At 37.3% G+C, this 18,775-nt stretch overlaps 1 protein-coding gene across 1 annotated transcript in view; it reads left to right on the forward strand.

Moving 5' to 3' along the window:
- Window positions 1–18,775, forward strand: part of trpm5 (transient receptor potential cation channel, subfamily M, member 5) — a 34,562-nt gene that overhangs the window by 10,456 nt on the left and 5,331 nt on the right. Inside the window, exons 2-22 of the mRNA XM_015061000.1 lie at window positions 1,186–1,253; window positions 3,541–3,694; window positions 3,831–4,011; window positions 5,350–5,516; window positions 5,614–5,791; window positions 7,689–7,753; window positions 8,106–8,291; window positions 8,574–8,673; window positions 8,798–8,916; window positions 10,160–10,501; window positions 11,157–11,300; window positions 13,911–14,034; window positions 14,267–14,412; window positions 15,125–15,237; window positions 15,328–15,429; window positions 15,626–15,881; window positions 16,488–16,606; window positions 16,756–16,888; window positions 16,988–17,162; window positions 17,359–17,527; window positions 18,446–18,624. Of these exons, the coding sequence (XP_014916486.1) occupies window positions 1,186–1,253; window positions 3,541–3,694; window positions 3,831–4,011; window positions 5,350–5,516; window positions 5,614–5,791; window positions 7,689–7,753; window positions 8,106–8,291; window positions 8,574–8,673; window positions 8,798–8,916; window positions 10,160–10,501; window positions 11,157–11,300; window positions 13,911–14,034; window positions 14,267–14,412; window positions 15,125–15,237; window positions 15,328–15,429; window positions 15,626–15,881; window positions 16,488–16,606; window positions 16,756–16,888; window positions 16,988–17,162; window positions 17,359–17,527; window positions 18,446–18,624 (3,220 nt within the window). The remainder of the gene's footprint in view (window positions 1–1,185; window positions 1,254–3,540; window positions 3,695–3,830; window positions 4,012–5,349; window positions 5,517–5,613; window positions 5,792–7,688; window positions 7,754–8,105; window positions 8,292–8,573; window positions 8,674–8,797; window positions 8,917–10,159; window positions 10,502–11,156; window positions 11,301–13,910; window positions 14,035–14,266; window positions 14,413–15,124; window positions 15,238–15,327; window positions 15,430–15,625; window positions 15,882–16,487; window positions 16,607–16,755; window positions 16,889–16,987; window positions 17,163–17,358; window positions 17,528–18,445; window positions 18,625–18,775) is intronic.

Below are 18,775 nucleotides of genomic sequence, written 5' to 3' on the forward strand. Positions count from 1 at the left end.
AAAAAATTTTAAAATACACCTATGTTTTCATAATTTATTTTTTTTGGAGGTATTTTTTTTTTTGTTTTTTTTGGCCGTAGTGGCCTTCATTGAACAGTATATAGGTGGAAAATAGAGTGGAGAGAGAGGGGAAAGACAGGCAACAAATGGCTTGAACCTGGAACTGAATCCATAATAACCGGCAACCTCTGTACATGGCACGTGTGCTACACCAACTGAGTCTTCCAGCGCGCCCATTCAGACAGTTTTCTACATTCAGATAGTTTTCAGAAAACTGACTGAATGTTTTCTATGAGTTAAAGTTGCAGTATCTAACTTTTATTTAAAAAGAAGTTTCTTACATGTTTGTTAAAACTGTCAGTACGTCGTGACAGTATGGTATTAGACATATAATCTGTGAAAAAATCAACGTCCTTCCCTTCCTCCATGTGCCACTATTACAATATGCAGAAGTGCACTGCTCTTAGCTAAAATTAACCGATCAGTGTTAGGGGGAAGACACTGGCATTGTCAATCAAGCTTGTGTGCACGCTTACTTACTGGAAAATGACGTTATGCGAAGTTATCTGTAGCCATGCTAATTAGCCTGAGCATTTGTGGCAGGCTCTATCAGGAAGAATCTGTAGCGTAGCAGAGAACATGCAGGATATGAACAGTACCTACATCAGGATGATTGACAGACTGGGACTAGGACTGGATAAGACTAATGTATTTGTTTACTAGCGTGCTCACTTATGCAAATAGGTTGTTGCAGGATTTTTTTTTTTTTTTTCATATTTTTCTCATATAAATGTGTTTCTTTGGGACATATATCATGTTAAAGAAGATTAAATATTTTACCTCCTTTTATAAGAGGTTTGTAATATTTTTAGAGTCCATGTAAATGTGAGACAAATGTGTTGACTTTCTTGTCAGATTGTTCTGCATCAAATCAGTCCTGCTTCATAGGCTCGCCATATACATTCCAGTTTTATCTATTTGAGGAAGTATGGTTGCTATGTTGTTAGTTCAAGCAACTGGACTGGATAAAGCACTTTGCATATGGAGCGTGAATGAAAATTGCTCCAGCTTTGCATTAGCCACAAATACCTATTACCCTCTTTCCAGTCATATAAGGCTGGTGAGTGAGTTTTAATGGATTTAGTGGAAACTGGGATTAATGTCTGTGTATTTATTTGTTTGCAGGTGCCACTGCAGCCACAAACACGATGCCCTCAGTGTGGAGACATGCTGGAGTGGTCAGAGGAGCACAGGTGTGTCAAAGCATTGGTTTGCTTGTGTGTAACACAACCCAAATATCTCTATATGAAACAGCACAAAAATCGGTTAAACTAACTTTATCTTACACTGAAGAGAATAGTTTTATTGCAAAGAAAGCATAATTGCATTCTTTCAGATCAGTGCACTAAGTTGGAGGTTTTGCGACAGGAGGCAAACATATGTGCATTACTAAAAAGTCTTAACTAGATCCAAGTATATTTTTTATTTTATTTTAATTATTCATGAGAAAAAGTCATTTCTAAACTGGAGAATAGAATGCTTTGTATAACAATGTAGCTCTGAACTACATTGTTAGGAAGGAGGATTAGTGACGACACGGCTAAACCACAAAGCATTCAGAATTCCTCTACTGGTCTCAGTTTCTTATTTTTTATCAAAAATCTACAAACTTCAAAACATCAGGGTAAAAATATTTATACTTTGAAAGATGCTTTCATCTTGTGCAGGATTTTAAACATTAAAAGAAAAACTTAAAACTCTTGATAAGCCTCTAATGTAAAACAACAAGTCATCACATTATTTTGGCATGCCCATTATTCTGAATGCTATGTAAAAATCACTTTGCTGGAACCAAAACAGAAGGTGAGTCTCTAACCATATGTATTGCTGCACCTTTTACAGTTGCTATGGCTATTTGCCTGTTGCTTGCATGACTGCCTCATCTGCAGGTAGGGCAGTGTTAAAGTGCAAGTGATAGAGAAGGGAGGGGCCTAAAGGTATAATTTGTTTAAAAGTTCAATCTACGTCCCTCTTTTGTTTGATTTTGCCAAGTTGTACTATTTAATGTGAAATTCTACAGCGCTATGAAAAAAGTATTCTCCCCTTTTTTATTTACTACTGTTAAATGTTTCAGATCTTCAAAGACAATTTGATATCAGACAAAGATAGCATGAGAAAATACTAAATCCAATTCTCAGCTGTTTAATTTATAAAGGTACAACAAAAAGCAATCCCAACAAACCTTTTAGTTAGCTTTTATCTCATCAGTTCACATCATGTTTCCAAATCTATGTTATCATCACAGTGTTTTTATTGGCAAAAGTGAGGCAAGTCTTATTTATTTTTTGTTCAGCAATTATTGGGACAGGGAACTCTCCTAGGAATGAATTTTCTTATCCAATCTCTTTGTCACTCTCCTGGAGTGTTTCAGTTTTGGGTTTAATTTGTCTTTGTGTATTTGTTTGTGCTCCTTATTGTTGCTTAACAGATTTTGCATATTTAGTTTGATATTGCTGTATGTGTTTGATGCTTTGTATGTAGTTTCTAAGTTTATTCTTGTGTTCTGTTTCTGGTGTATTTGCATTTATGTCTCTAAGATTATTTGTCAAGCTTTTTCCTTTGCTTCTAGATCCTTTGAGTCCTTGTTCGGCTCTTTCTGTGTTCATTATTCATCTTTCCTCAGTATATGCATTTGCCTTCTCTCCCAGCTGCAGTGTGACTGTAATTAACTACATGCATCTTGTCATTCCTTGTTGGATCTTTTCTGCCTGCCTTCATGTTGGATTTCTTTACCTATTTTTCTCTGCATTTACTCCTATAGGTTTTCAATGACACTCTGTTGTTGTTGAATTATATGGACATTATTAACTTTGACATGTAAGGTGTGCAGTGATTTAGTTGTTGTGTTAGGTTCTTTTGTGACCTCCTGAATAAGTCACTGACTCGCTCTTGGAATACATTTGGAAGACCAATCATTCCCAGGAAGATTCACCATTGTTTCATATTTTCTCTATTTGTGGATAATGACTCTCCCAAAATCTTATGACTGGCTTCCCACTTCATCTGTTCTGCAAATGGCTGAATAATATAATTGATTTGATAATACATTCATATTTACTCAATGAGTCTTTGTCATATATTCACATTTGTTCAATGATATGATATATTTCAGTCTCTAAGATACGCAACTTGCAAGAGAGGAAATGTTTCCACAGAAATGCACATAACACAGTTTACAGGTTATTATTCTAATACGTTTTTAAAATGTCTGTAAAGAAATGAATTTATGTGAACTTGTGTGACTTTTTTTTTTAACCTGGAAGTGCCAAAGACATGTTATGAGCATCTTAGATAGTCTTTTGCTACAAAGTAAGCAACACAATAACATTGTTAGAAGATACTGTGCAACAGATTACACAAGAGTTTATAATTTGGTATATTGTTTTCAAGAAGTGCGTCAGGGTCACTCAAAATTAAATCTTTCCTGTTGTGTGCTAAAGATGACTTTATGACACAGAGCAATTACCTGTGTCTTTGCAGTGTCCTCCTTGGCTGCTCATGTTGCTGTAAAGTGGATGAGACTATTCAGAATGTAGCCAGAGGCTTGGCTAACAAAATGAAGGAGAAAACTCACTGGGCAGCTGGGAGAGTGGGTGACATTGACTTTGTTGGATCTACAAAGACTAAAGGAAAGGTGAGATGAAATAATGCAAAAAACGTAAATAAATACAGTAAAACAATAAAAAGCTGCAGAAAGTCTCAGAAAAATCCTTGGAGAAATTGATTTGAACACATGATCCTAACATCATATTTCTCTTCCCTTAATGCAGTTTGTGAGGGTGTCCAGCAACACAGACCCAGTTTTGATTTACAAGATGCTGACAGAGGACTGGGGCCTCTCTCCTCCACACTTGGTCGTGGCGTTGGTGGGAGGAGATGAGCTGGCTCAGATGAAGCCCTGGCTCAGGGACACTCTTAGAAAAGGACTTGTGAAAGCTGCACAGAGCACAGGTTATAATCAGTGGGCCAAAGCTGGCCTTGACTTTTCACAGCAAGGGAATAACTTGTGTCTAGCCTTCTGCTGCAATGAGGCAGAATTGTTATCAGCAACAATACCATTACAGTATATTTTTGTCTACAATGTTTCAATTCTAAATCGGTTTTCTTATTTGCTTTATATTTTTATGCACAATGTAAAATTGCATAATTCACTTTTAGCAGAACCCGCACATTATTCATGACTAAATGGGCAGAAATCTAATTTGCAGTGAATGCACTCGTGCAATCTGAGAAAGAACCTTCCAGTCTAATATATTTTTATAAATTTCCATAAAGTGTTTCTGTTTAAGTCAGCTTTGTCCAATTTACTAGACGTCAGAAGTTTTCATATACTCATCATCAGCATGATGTTATATTCATTTTAGACTTTTATTCATGTACTTGAGTCATTATTTATGTAATTTTTAAGACATCAAGAATTAGATTCAAACATTTTAGTTAATTATGTCTATTGTCTAATCCTTACATACACCATCACTAATAATTGCTTAAATGTTCCTTGGCAACTTAAAGATAAACCAAACACTTTTTGAAATAATCAAAAGGGCTTTTTCAAAAATATCCCATTTTTTTTCTGATGAAAACCATTAGATTTTGCTCAAAAGTTATGCTTTTTCCTGACTTTGACCACAGTCCCCTGGATTTTTAATAAGACTGACATCTTGGAGTTCCCAGAAATTGTTTAGCTACTTCATCAATTCCAAAACGATTCTGAAAGGATTTTGGAGAACTGCCAAGTTAGGTCACCCAATTGTGTCCATGTTTTAAATTTTTAGCTGTTAACTGAGTGTGAACTTGAAGACCTTGGATGTGATTCAGTCACAACAGTACCACTGAAAGCCCCACAGTATGATGTTGTCATCCCCATGTTGAAAAGTGTTTTCAGATTTGAAGGCCTTGTCATGAACCCCCAAGTGGACTTCTTAACATAGATAATGAAAACAAGAAAGCAGATGGAATGGTTCCTGCCCAAAATATGTGGACTATGTGTAAAAACTCAGTAGGTGTCAGAAAGACAGTCCAAAAAGCCATGTAGTTTATCTGCAGCCTGATAAACTACATCAGGTGTGGGTGTATGTACATTTTTGAGTCTCTATGTTTTAATTTGATCTTGTTTAGACACTATAAATTGCACTAAAGTTCTTGTTCATCAGCTGTATCATCATCCCACTACGGAAAAAGAATAGTTCATGTGCATTATGAAAAGTTATACATGACATTCATGCCTTTGATTAGTAAATATGAACATCTGAGCAGCAGTAGTTGTGCAACTCCTTCTCTGTTCTTCAGGGGCATGGATTTTAACTAATGGCCTTCGCTTTGGCATCACTAAGCACTTGGGCCAGGCAGTAAGAGATCACTCCCTGGCCAGCACCTCCTCTAAAGTTCGTGTTGTGGCCATTGGCATCGCACCCTGGAACATGATCCACAACCGAAAGGCTCTCCTCACTGCCAAGGTTTCCGCTCAGATACACAATACTGTCATCTGTAAACAACCCCAATACATTTGTGCTCTCCTGAGTCTTGGTGCATTGTTATAATAATTTTCATAAGGTGGATGAGCCTGCAGCATACACACCACAGGACTTGCCCCATGGTGCAGTGTATTCCCTGGACAGCCACCATTCCCACTTCGTGTTTGTGGAAGAGGATCCCAACAGACCAGGAGCCACCAGTGAAATGAGAGTGAAACTGCTCAAACACATCTCCCTTCAGCGCACTGGTTATGGAGGTAAACTCCTTCATGTTCACATATGTTTTGGGTACAGACAATGGTTAAAATGTTCTATTCTATTGTTATTTGATTAATAAGTTAAAATTTAGCATTGCAATATTTTTGTTTGTGTAAAATATTTGAAAGATCATAAAAATAACCTTCATTGTTTTTTAATTATACATGCAGTTTTATTGCATTGTAATTCTGTACATAATACATGTTGCTGCGTCATATAGGAATATTTTAAAAGAAACCATGATTCATATTTTATGACTTTTTGCTATAGCGTGCTAAACTCAAAATGCCTCAGCATTGTAGAGAAGTGCAGCAGTCATGTTAAGTATCTTTTTAAGTAGCTAAACTTTGCTATTCCTTATTCAAAGCAATCACTGTGCAAAATTAAAGGAAAAACAACCACAGATACAAGCAGTGGAAGGACTGGGCCATCTGAGGACACTGCGTCTCTCCTTTCCATTATTCAGTGATCAGTCAGACTAAAAACTTTTTTATATCTATCTAATTATGTACTATTTATGATTTGATGATGTCTACAGTACATTTTCTACATTGCTAAGGTTAATAACGGAGTCTAGTTAACTTATAGGGACTGTACATTTGACATCATGTATTTACTTTTTTATTAAAAATTAATAACTTTATATTTTATCATGTAGCAATATTGTCTAAGCCATTTTTCGACATCTTAATTCTCTGATACATAGGAAGATATAATGAAAAACATTTTAAAATTACATATTTTGATAAGAGAACACAATTCACTGTGACAAACATTTATAAATGAGATTTTTCCATCACTGCATGCGTTATCACTGTTTTAAATTATACAGCTTGTGTACAAGATATTTTTGCATCTGTCCTCAAAGATTAAGCGTGACAGCACATCATGTACTTACTTCACTCTTCACGAACTATATGCACTGTAGACGCACTCTGTCCATGCTGTTCAAGATCAACATTAAATCGGTTTTGATTTACAGAGATTACTAAGTCCATATTTTGTCTTTTGTGGCGTCTAAAAGGTTTTCATCCAAAGTGCTCTGATGCTAAAGAAAAAAAATATATATATATACCACAACATGATGCTGCTACCACCTGGTGTAGACAGTTGTAGCAGGGTCTATGTTTTTCAAAGTTTGGAATATTATTTTATAAGCTACCCCTACTTTAAAGATCTTTACGGTTTTACTTTCTGTTCTGTCTGGAGTCTTCAAGGGTGTTTGTGATGTAGGCTGTGCAGTACGCTTTTCTGAGAAACCTTCAAGGCCTCCAAAGAGAGCTTGCATTCATACTGTGATCAAACTAAACACATGTTGGCTTTGCTAAGAAAGATGTGGACTTTTAAAGGCAATTAGAGAAAGAGTAGTTTATTTAGTGGTATCAGAGGACAATGCACTAAATGCAAATACACATTAAAATTGAAATTTGAATTAAAAAGCTTAAATATTTTTCCTTGCGCTTTACAATAATGAACTGTTTAATGTTGCTCTAACATCCCAATTAAATACACTGAAGCACGCCGTGGCAACATTGCAAAATGCTTTTAAAATCAAACAATATGTTAGTCTCAAGGTCTGAATGCTGTTGCAAAGTGCTTTATGTTTTCCATTAGTGCAAATGTGGCAGCAAGCATTTCTGACCTTCCTAGTTTATTTAATGCATTTGTACATAGCACGAGTGTTTAAACTTAAAAATAAATTGTTTCACAGTGATAAACAGAAAAGATCCTGCCCTTCAAATGATTATAATCTTTAAGAATATTTTACACCACACATCAATTTTTGGAAAAAAAACTATATATTAACTCCTCTTTGGTTTAATTAATCAATGTATGTTTATCCATTATGCAGTAAACTAACATCAGAGTTGTAAAAGACAAAAATCTTCATTGCAGGAGCAGGAAGTTTTGAGATCCCTGTTCTGTGTCTCCTGGTCCATGGGGAGCCCAGAATCCTAAAGGTAAACTGTTTTATTTCCTTATGCTGTCTTAGTTATTCCACAGTAAAACAATAACCCAAAATGGTCTTTTAGAAAGTCAGATTTTGATTTCCACTGTTTGACTCTTTAGATAACTCTTAACATACGTTAGTAGACTTAGTAGAATCAGGCTCTGATCAGCTAAAGTATCAAGCCAAAGGTGGACAAACAACAAACTCTTCATGTTATCTCACAACTAATCTCTTCATCTAAAAGAAAAGGCTTGTCCAACAATTATTTTTCATAAGCAGGGCGATAACTGAGGAGATGGAAGAGCACAGCACTATCTAAACAACGTGGCTGTCTGCTGATAAAATTGTTTCTCTTCTTGCAGAGGATGTGTAAGGGCATTGGAAATTCCACACCGTGGCTGATTCTGGCAGGCTCTGGAGGCGTGGCTGACATCCTAGTCACGCTGATGAACAGAGGCTGCTGGGACGCAGACAGCGTTCATGAGCTACTGTTGGACACCTTTCCCAATGCCCACCACAGCACAGACATCAGTAACTGGGTCAAGCTGGTGAGAGCCATGCACACAGCAGGGAGGCAGACACTTACAAAGATATGCACTTGTCAAGTATTGAACACTGGGATAAAAGTGGGGCACACTGGGAAACACAGTGAGACAAGCTACTGTGTGAATTTCATATTTATCTTAAGAAATTTGTATAAGATTACCTAAATGTAGCATGACAGACAAGACAATTATTCAATGTTTCATGAATTTGTTGTTTATTTTTCAAATTTTATAGAATTTAAAAATATGTTTACTCTGTTAACTGGCTGTTAACTTGCCTGACAGATCCAAAAGATACTTGATCACGGGCATCTTCTGACTGTCCACGACCCTGAACAGGAAAGCTCCGAGCTGGATACTGTTATTCTCAAAGCTCTTGTCAAGGGTAAAGTTCGTCTTACAGATGGAACCCTTTCTGTCGCACAATTTCTGCATTTCTGTGTGCGAAATGTTGAGCTCTTCATTGCCTGTGGACCTGTTGGCATTTTATGTGTCTGTGTGTTTATCAGCTTGTAAGAGTCAAAGTCAAGAAGCTCAAGACTTTCTGGATGAGCTAAAGCTGGCTGTGGCCTGGAACAGAGTGGACATTGCCAAGAGTGACATCTTTAATGGAGATGTGGAGTGGAAGGTGGGTAAATACTGAATATCTCTCTCAATCTGTATTCCATCTTGCCATGTATGTTGGTGGACCAGATAACAACTTACGTTGGTTTAAAGGTGATAGTACTAAGTTTAGGATCACTTTCTGTCATGTCTTATAAATATGTGTGTCACTTTTGAACATTTCAACAGTGCAAGTGCATTGCAATGAAGGGAATACAGTTCATGCAGTGTAAGGGGATGTTACTATTGCTGTGATATTATATTGTTCTGTTGTTGTTTTTGTAAATGTAGAAATTAATTTACCATTTAAGGATAAAGGCTTAATGTCGAAATTGTTAAAATAATTGTTATCCAAAATATTCATGTTGTTTGAGCAGCTTCACCTGCCATCAGATGAAGCTGCTCAAAGATTAATAATGTAAAGGTAAGAGAATGTCGATCAGTGCAAGCAGAGCTTTTGCATAAAATTGTAATGTTATCACTTGGTCACTGCAGCTGCAACATTAAATGCCCATATTTTAACAAGAACAATATGGCTCACCTCCCAGGATAGCAGGGATGTGGGGGAAGCACAAGAACTTGCAAAAAGAAGTTATTTGTTGCACCACAGCTGGTGCTTTCAGTTGATTATGTGTGGACACTCCCCATATGTGTTGCAGTGTGGGCTGTAAAAAACATTACACTATGTGTGGCTAACAACACAGATTGGTATCTGATTTGTACCTTCTGATTCACATATTTCTGTTTTTTTAGTCCATTCTGTTTATTAGTCTATTGCAATTTGAATTTGTATGCAGTGTTGTGTTAAGACACAGTACAACTGATCATATTGCAAACTTGTACTTTCAACCAGACAACCAGACAAATGCTTTATTTACAGCATTTGATTTACAGCTGACAGCTGACTCCTGTGACTTTGCAGAAATGTCTGATATTTAATATCACACATTATTTTGTTAGTATGTCAAGTTATACTTTTAACATTTGCTAAAATCATAATTGAATCACGGTGTCAACAATGAAGCTGTAGACTTGTGATCGTCCTTGCTCACACATTTTGTCCTGTTAGGATGGCTGTAAATCTATCCAACATGCCAACATTTGTTTTTATAGACTTACTAACTAGCTGTTTCTCATGAGATTGCATTCAGCTAAGAACATCAGTGTGTACTGTTGTAAAAAAAAAAAAGTCAATGACCTAATCATTATAAAACATTTCATTAAACTGCTTTGTGACTGATTGTTACAAAACCCTATAATTATTGCAGGCTTGTGACCTTGAGGAAGTGATGATGGATGCCCTCATCAACGACAAACCAGACTTTGTGCGCCTCTTTGTGGACAACGGGGTGAACTTGGGGGAATTCCTCACCTACGGTCGCCTACAGGAGCTTTACTGGTCTGTGTCGGAGAAGAGCCTCCTTCACAACCTGCTTCTGAAAAAATATGAAGAGAAGCAGCTCTTGCTTGGGGCAGCAAGAACACCTGGTCCGCCAGGACACCATCCCTCGGAGCAAGGGAAGCCCCGCTTCACCCTGTTTGAAGTCGCCAAAGTCCTGAAGGACTTTCTGCATGACTCCTGCAAAGGCTTTTATCAAAAGATGCCAGCAGTGAGTGACATACACAGACTGTGACTCATATGTCAACTTGAGTGAATAATTATTGATTTCAGATGACAAATTTCTAACTTTGAAGTCAAGTCAAATTCTAAACCTAAGTGGTAGTTCTCAACCCATTTATTTGTCATTTAAATGGCAATTTTTGACACATTTCATAGTTTTCAACTGACTTGTGTCTAATTTTGTCTTCTGACTTTCTCAGATTGTGTCACTTGAAACATCAGAATTTACAATGAATCAAATAAAATACAAAATTTCTTGGTACACTGAATTCAGGGAGGATATTGAATCTTTAATTGACAATTTCATGCTATGATTAAGATAAAATAGCATTTTACCAATGTAAATCAAGTCATATGTGTTTGTTCAAATATGACTTGATTTTAGTACTTGCTATTTTCCATGTTCTGTACTCTTCTTTGCACTCCAATTGTCTTTTGGGTTTTCTTAGATTTTTATGAAACAAAAGAAAAAAAAAGCGATCAGGCAAAAATGACCTCCTATAGCCATATGAATTGCTTAATTCAGAAATGAACGCCATCAATTCTATAACTCATTTAGACGCTGAATGTTGTGCTGAGTGTCTGCAGCTGCCCCATTTACTAAACATGTTTAATACATGCAGTGTACTGTCTATGCACCCCAGGAGAAGCCACCAAAGGGCCGACTGTTCCACAGCCAGAAGAACCTGCCCGAGCTGGAGGAGCGCTGTGAACATCCTTGGCGAGATCTTTTTCTCTGGGCCGTTCTTCAGAACCGACAGCAGATGGCTAACTACTTTTGGGCCATGGTCAGTCTTATCAGCTTCTTTGCTTATTTCAGTTCCAGCTTGTCATATATCAATCAGCAACACCCTAAATATGCCTGGCACTGGAAAAATCTACTCTATCAGAACTCCAGGCTTGTGTGAGTTACACAGAGAGTGTAACTTCAAATGAAGGGTGACAAGAGGCATGACGCCAAACACAGAGCAGGTGTAGGTCAGTCCTGCCATATGCAAATGTCACTCTAGATAAAAGAGTGCTGTAACTAGGTGAGCTAAAAAGCAATCTTATCTTAAAGAACATTATTGAAATGAAGGTCATGTCGCTTGCTGAGGCAGTCGGCCCTTGGTGAGATAGGGAAGGCATATCTAAAGTCCTGATGAAGTTAATGAGAAATATATCCAGACATGGGACTGATGCTCTTTGAACAGTTCAAATGACATAAATCAATGATGATCCCTTTTTTGTTTTAAACAATTTTTCAAGGCTCCCGTTTTTAATTTCTTCTCCAGTCATCCCTGTAGTGAGGCAACCAATTATTGTAATCTCACAAGTGGTCACCTTAATGTGCTCCTTCCTGGCTGGCTTCTTATTTCAAATATTATCTGAAAGACTGTTAATTGCATGCAGTGTGTGCACACCCCCACTGCAAGTCGTTTTCCCTCTCATGCTGTCGCCTGGATAGCACCATTCATAACTTGATTGTTTGAAGCGTCTCTCTGTCACTGAAAGCTTCATCAAAATGCAAGGCAGCGTATATACTCATCTCATGGCTTATATGTATGTATGCATGCATGTCTGTCTGTATGTATATATATATAATAGAGCATGAGGGATAGAAATCATAATACATTGAAATGAAATAGGGATGGAGAGTCTATGCATACTCTTAATTTAAAGACTGTACTGCTGCTCTTGTGCTGATGTACTTGCAAGTTATTAACTGGATGTTATCTGATGAAGAACGGACAGGTAGTGTTATAAAAAAAAGAAAGAAAGAAAAGTAGATGTATTATGAGATTTTTGTTGTATATGAAGAGCGTCGTTTAACTGGTACGCTCCCATGAGCCAGAGTCTTTCTGTTTAAGAAAAACCTATCAAAGTATAAATCCTTACTTACAAGAAAATAGCTTGGTATCTTGGGAAATATGCCTTGTTGTCATCTCCCTGAGAGATGGAGGTTAATACTGACAGTAATTAGTTTTACCACAACATTCTTCAGGTATTTAAAGGAAGTGAAATCACCCAAGCTTCTTGAAACACATTAGGCTTTATTGAACAAAATGACTGCTGGTAACTCTCTACATACAAGATGACTACATCTAATAATCTTTAGATGTTTCCCCTGAGGCCAGAACCCACATAAAGGGAGAAATGATCACCCTATGCAGGTCAGGGACTCTTATGCACATCTCCTCCAGTCACCAAAAGAAAGAAATTGCACTACATGGGCCCTCGATTATTAAACAGTGTGACAAAGACAGGTCATTGGGTATTGGTGCTAGGTGTGCAAACATTTTCAGCCATTTTTTGTCATTATCTCAGTGTGCCTGGAGCCAATTTCCTCTCTCTCAGAACAGAAACAGATGAACATAATACTCAAAAAGTATTAAAAGTATTGTTATAAAGGGTTGTTTAATGTCTTTGTCTCCCTTTCACCGACATTTTACGATTCCGAATAAAACCACCAAACCTCTAACATATTCAAGTCCAGCAAGTCACTAGCTTCAATTTATTCCAGTAAGTGATTAAAATCACCAGACAATGATAAAACACATCTGTATTTTCAATCAGAAAATGTAACCTGTGGTAAATTAAGTTCTCTGTAATAAATTACTTTTGGTTCTTTCAGTTCACTGAATTAACTGAAAATGAAACCTGGGAGGAATGAAAGGAAAGCCGAATGAAATGCAGATTTAATAGTGAATAGCCAAACAGACTGTGTTAAAGCTCTTTGGAGAGCAGAGGGGGTGATTTTCTCATCCCATAGATAACAGGACATAGGTAGAAAATCATGGCAAATAAATAAATGAATGAATGAATAGTACAGCATTTTTTGTGAAGTGAAATTCTGGTGATCCATTTCAGTAAAACAAGCACTTGAAATGGAAGATGTGCAGCATTTCTAATCTGCCTTACTTTTCAGCTAAATATTTACTCTATCTGCAAATTCGTTATCTGTGCTATTATCAGAACACGTTCTACACAGGAAGGTCACAAGTGGTACACCACCTTCCAGTGCAAACATGATGACAGGTTAAAGGTTCACATATAAGTATTTGCATAATCTTCTATGGCCTTTATAAGATTAGGGTTATTCTTTGAAACTCTACTGTGGTCTTGGCCAATGGCTTTTGCTTTCAGGATCAACTAATCTGGATTTATATTAAACTATGAGAGTTATCTACTGATGTTAGACTTCTCTGAATATTTTATCCGAAACGCACTTTAAAAAAATCCAGAACTATGCTTTTAAAACAGCAACTTAAAGACTAAGGGGTCAATTCTACTATTTGCCTCTTAAACATAGCTGATGCAGCATGCACAGTAATTGAGATGCAAAAAATAAATCCCAAATTCACTAGATGTTTCTTCCAGCCCCATTTCTTGGATCCAGCTTTCTTTTAATCCTTCAGGGCCCCGAGGCAGTTGCAGCAGCCCTGGCAGGATGTAAGATTCTGAAAGAGATGGCACGCCTGGAATCTGAGGCTGAGTCTGCACGCAGTATGAAGGAGGCCAAGTACGAGCAGTTTGCCCTTGGTGAGTTCTTAAACTGTCCGATGATAAGAGTTGACAGTGTGGTTACAGAATCCAAAGGTCAAGTAAGCATACCCCCTACCTCAAACCAGCATTGTCTTGAGAGAAGCACAAACAAATGCCATTGGAAGAGAATAAAACTCTAAATCTGAAAGACGGAAATTGTCCAAAATAAAGGATTTAATTGGTTGACACTTTACTAACTGTTCTTGTTGTTTTTTTGTTTTTTTTTCAGATGTCTTTGGAGAGTGTTATTCCAACAGTGAAGACAGGGCCTATGCTTTGTTAGTGAGAAGAACACAGTGCTGGAGTAAATCCACTGTTCTCAACTTGGCAACTGAGGCTGATGCCAAATCTTTCTTTGCCCACGATGGAGTTCAGGTAACAAGAAGATAACATTTGGCCTCCTGAGATTGGAGGCCAAGTTTTCTTACTCAGCCTGTCAGTCTGCTGCAGAACAATGTTGTGAAAACTGACATGTATATCTAGGTTACTTAGTGACATTCTCATTATGGTTATTAATCAGAGCAGTGTATTCCATTAGATACTTCATACAGCGCATTTTTTCTTCCCAAATTTCCCTCCAAGATATGTCCTTGTCATTAGAAAGTCATCAGTGAGAGTTAATTGGTATTCAGTATCAGCAGGGAAAGTTAGAGCACAGTGAATAACATCTTTTATTTAAAGGACACAGTTGGAATATTGTAGTCTTTTTTTACTCAGAAGCAGTTAATTATGATTCAGTACATGTGTATTATTATAAAAAATATGCAAGGCAACACTATTTTGTTAGGGTGGACATAGTCATGGCAAAGCATCAGGTGCCTCGACACATAGGAGACTAAATTCAAACTGCAGCTGTGAAACCAAACGTGAATCATATATTGTGTGTTTGTTTTTTTTTTTTTTTTGTTTGTTTTTTTGTTATGTCTTTTGGTTATATAACTCTTAATATGTGTCCTCAAGAATGTAGTCCCAGAGCAGTATGGTGTCTAAATAGAAAGACCTATAGTGCCCCCTTGTGGTAAACTTTTTTTCATTCAAGTTAATCCTTCACTGCTAGAAATTATCCTAATGCCAACTCTCACCACAGGCTCTCCTCACAAAGCTTTGGTGGGGGGCGATGACGACAGACACTGCCATCTCCAAACTTGTGGTCTCTTTCTTCTTTCCACCCCTTATTTGGACCAACCTCATTATGTTTAGGTGAACAAAAATTGTATTACACAACTTTAACCATGCAGTTGGCAGGTATTTATTTGCTTATGTTCACTGACAGACTGGTTTGTGTTTCAGCGATGAAGAACTGGATAATCGTGATGGTAAAAAGGAGTTTGTGGAGCTGGACAGCCTCGACACAGAAAAGGCTTTACTGCTAACGGATGACGATGATCCTTTGTGAGTTTGCCTTCAAAGTGTTTTCACTGTAAATCATTTAATTAACTGCCAGGAAAACTAACATAGATATTTGATTAAAATAAGCTTTAATATGTTGTTAGCTGACCTCGAATAAATAAAAATCTTTGTGTCATACACTCTTGTGCATGCACTGTGTTTGCTTCACTGTATTTGTGGCATGGTTGTTTTTTTTCAGGGATGCTGCACCTGGAGGTCAGACATCTCAGAGCTGTGCCAGTGTTTGGTGGCGCTTCCTGCTCCGCCGCTGGCGTCGCTTCTGGAGCGCTCCTGTCACTGTGTTCTTTGGCAACGTCATCATGTACTTCGCCTTCCTCTGCCTCTTCACTTACGTTCTTCTTCTGGACTTCAAGAGCCCGCCCGATGGTCCTAAAGTTCCGGAGATAATGCTCTACTTCTGGGTGTTCACCTTGGTGCTGGAAGAAATTCGACAGGTGACATACATACAGAATCACACATGGTCCCTAAGTGTTCTGCTTAATATTTTCAAAGCCGTCTCAACGTAGCCCGTCCTTCTTTTGGGGACAATTTGTCAGGAATATTCAGCTGTCTTATGCAAGAACATCACACCTTTTGTGAAGGAGCAGCACTTTTATGAGATGTGCTAAAGCATTCAGTCCCGACAAGTCAGACACATCTGAGTAGGCGATGATGTGATTTTGTTAGAGTGAGCTCATTCTCTGTAGGGAATTTGAGGACTCATGAGCCTCTCACCTCTCTGCATTCCTTTCCCTCTCTCCCTGGGAGACAGGTCAGATAAGCATGATCGCTTCTTGCCGTGATCCCTTGGAGCATTGCTCCCCTGGGTGCAGCAGACCGACATAAGACACGACTTCACCGCTGTTGCATTATCTGACTATGTCAAAATACATACATGCAAACATGCATTCATACATCCAGAGATGCTAGAATTAGCAGGTATAATGGACGTGTTTGTTTAATGAGCAATGCGTACATTTTTGCGGATGATGCAATAAATTAAACTGGTAAAAATCCTCCAGAAAACATGATGTTAAGGCAATAACTTTGTTCTATGACAGAGTTTCTTCACTGACGAAGAAATTAACATCCTGAAGAAGTTCAAGCTCTACGTAGAGGACAACTGGAACAAGTGTGACATGGTGGCCATCTTACTCTTTGTTGTTGGGGTTTCCTGCAGGTACAACAATAATGGAAAAGTGCAAATTAAATAATATATGGGTGTTCTGTCATAATAGTTATAAAAATGTGAACTTCATCGTCAAATTAAATGAGTTGATTAGGGAATGAAATACTGTATTGAACCAACGTTGGTCTTTGATTCTGCAGGATGTCGGAAGACACCTTTGAAGCGGGACGGACAGTTCTGGCCATAGATTTTATGGTTTTTACTCTACGTCTCATCCACATCTTTGCCATCAATAAGCAACTCGGCCCCAAGATCATCATTGTGGAAAGAATGGTGATCAAGTCAAATGGTCCTACTAGGAAATAAAGTCATTAATTTAGACATTTTCCCACTAATATAGCTATTAACATGTAAAATACCCATGTCTTACAGATGAAGGATGTTTTCTTCTTCCTCTTTTTCCTGAGTGTGTGGCTAATTGCTTATGGCGTAGCTACGCAGGCTCTTCTCCACCCTAATGACCCACGGATTGACTGGGTGTTTCGTAGAGCCTTGTACCGCCCTTATCTGCACATATTTGGCCAAATTCCACTGGATGATATAGATGGTAAAAAACAAATACACCATGTTGAAAGATGTCATTTATTGTCTTTGAACATATAAATATATATTTTTCTAGTACAAAAAAATATTACAACTTAACTCATAGCTGTAATATTACAAACAAGGATGACTTTCTGACCATCTGACCAAGAGTTTCTAATTTTGTCTATGTCTTTCTTTTCTCCTGAAATGTGACCCAGCTGCCCGAATGCCAAATATTACCTGCACTGAAAACTCAACTCTGATTCTCGAGGGTCATCTACCGCCGTGCCCCAATAAGTACGCCAACTGGCTGGTGATTCTGCTGCTAGTTATCTTCCTCCTTGTCACCAATGTGCTTCTGCTCAACCTCCTTATTGCAATGTTCAGGTCAGTCAAGTGTTTAAAATACATGCAGAAAGCTGCTGATGTCAACAACTCACATTTCAAATCTATTGTTTTTTTCATTGTGAATTAGAGTGCCATGCAAAAAATATTCACACCTCTGGAACATTTTGACCTTCTGAGATATCAGAATTACAAACTTCCCTGTTTTTTTTAATTGTGTTTCATGTGACAAATCTATGCAAGCAGTTCATAGCTGGGAAGTGAAAAGAGCTTTAAACATACAAACTAAAACATATTTATGGGTTAGACCGAGTCAAATTTCTACATTTCTAAAAATGTCTAAATGCAACTGAGAATTTGAAGAAATAATTAAAAATGGTGCTTATAGTTGCTCTCTGTCCAATCTGACTCGGTTTAAGATATCTATCAAAAAAAATTAAAAATAAAATCAGCAAATGTGTCAGTTTCTACAAATACAGCTCCAAAAAAATTAATATTGTGGAAAAAAAACTTATTGTTTATTGTCATTCATTTCAGAAAGCATAGAGCATGTTATATGCAGTCATTACACATAAACTGAAATACCCTTAAGTTCAGTGTTATTAAAAAAGTTCCAGAATATCCATTGAAAGATGATTGAAAGGAAGAGACAACGCTTGTAAAGATAAGATTCACAGCTGTAATTAAGTCAAATGGTGTTTCTATTTTATCATTATGACTGAAATACAATTGCATGTCACACTTTTCAGAAACATGTATATATTTCTTTCAACTTAATCAGTTTCTACTTTATGCTGGTATACCCCATTACAATACCAGAAAACTACATTGACTTTTATGGTTGTAAATTGACAAAATGTGAACATTTTCAAAGCATATGAATACTTCTGCAAAGCACTGAATCTAAAAAAAATAACCCATCAAGATAATACTTTTGACTACTTGTATCACAATTTGCAGTTACACATTTCAAGTGGTGCAGGGTAACACAGACATCTTCTGGAAGTTCCAGAGATATAACCTGATCGTGGAATACCACAGCCGGCCTGCGCTGGCCCCACCCTTCATCATCATCAGCCACATCTCTCAGCTCATCCTCTGCATGGTTAAACGGCCCGAGTCTAAGCAAGAACATCTTGGTATGTAGGTTCTACAATCCGTTTTCCATTTGGGACTTTTAAACCATTCCCAACTGCTTGTTTTTTTTTTTTTTTTTTTTTTTTTTTTTTTTTTTTGGGGGAAAATTTTAAAAAAAAAAAGAATTTAAAAACGTTTTTTCAGTGTTTTTGC

Source organism: Poecilia latipinna, unplaced genomic scaffold (genome assembly GCF_001443285.1).
Source record: "Poecilia latipinna isolate Pla-1442-1.1 unplaced genomic scaffold, P_latipinna-1.0 Scaffold1765, whole genome shotgun sequence".
In the NCBI taxonomy this organism is placed as follows: Eukaryota; Metazoa; Chordata; class Actinopteri; order Cyprinodontiformes; family Poeciliidae; genus Poecilia; species Poecilia latipinna.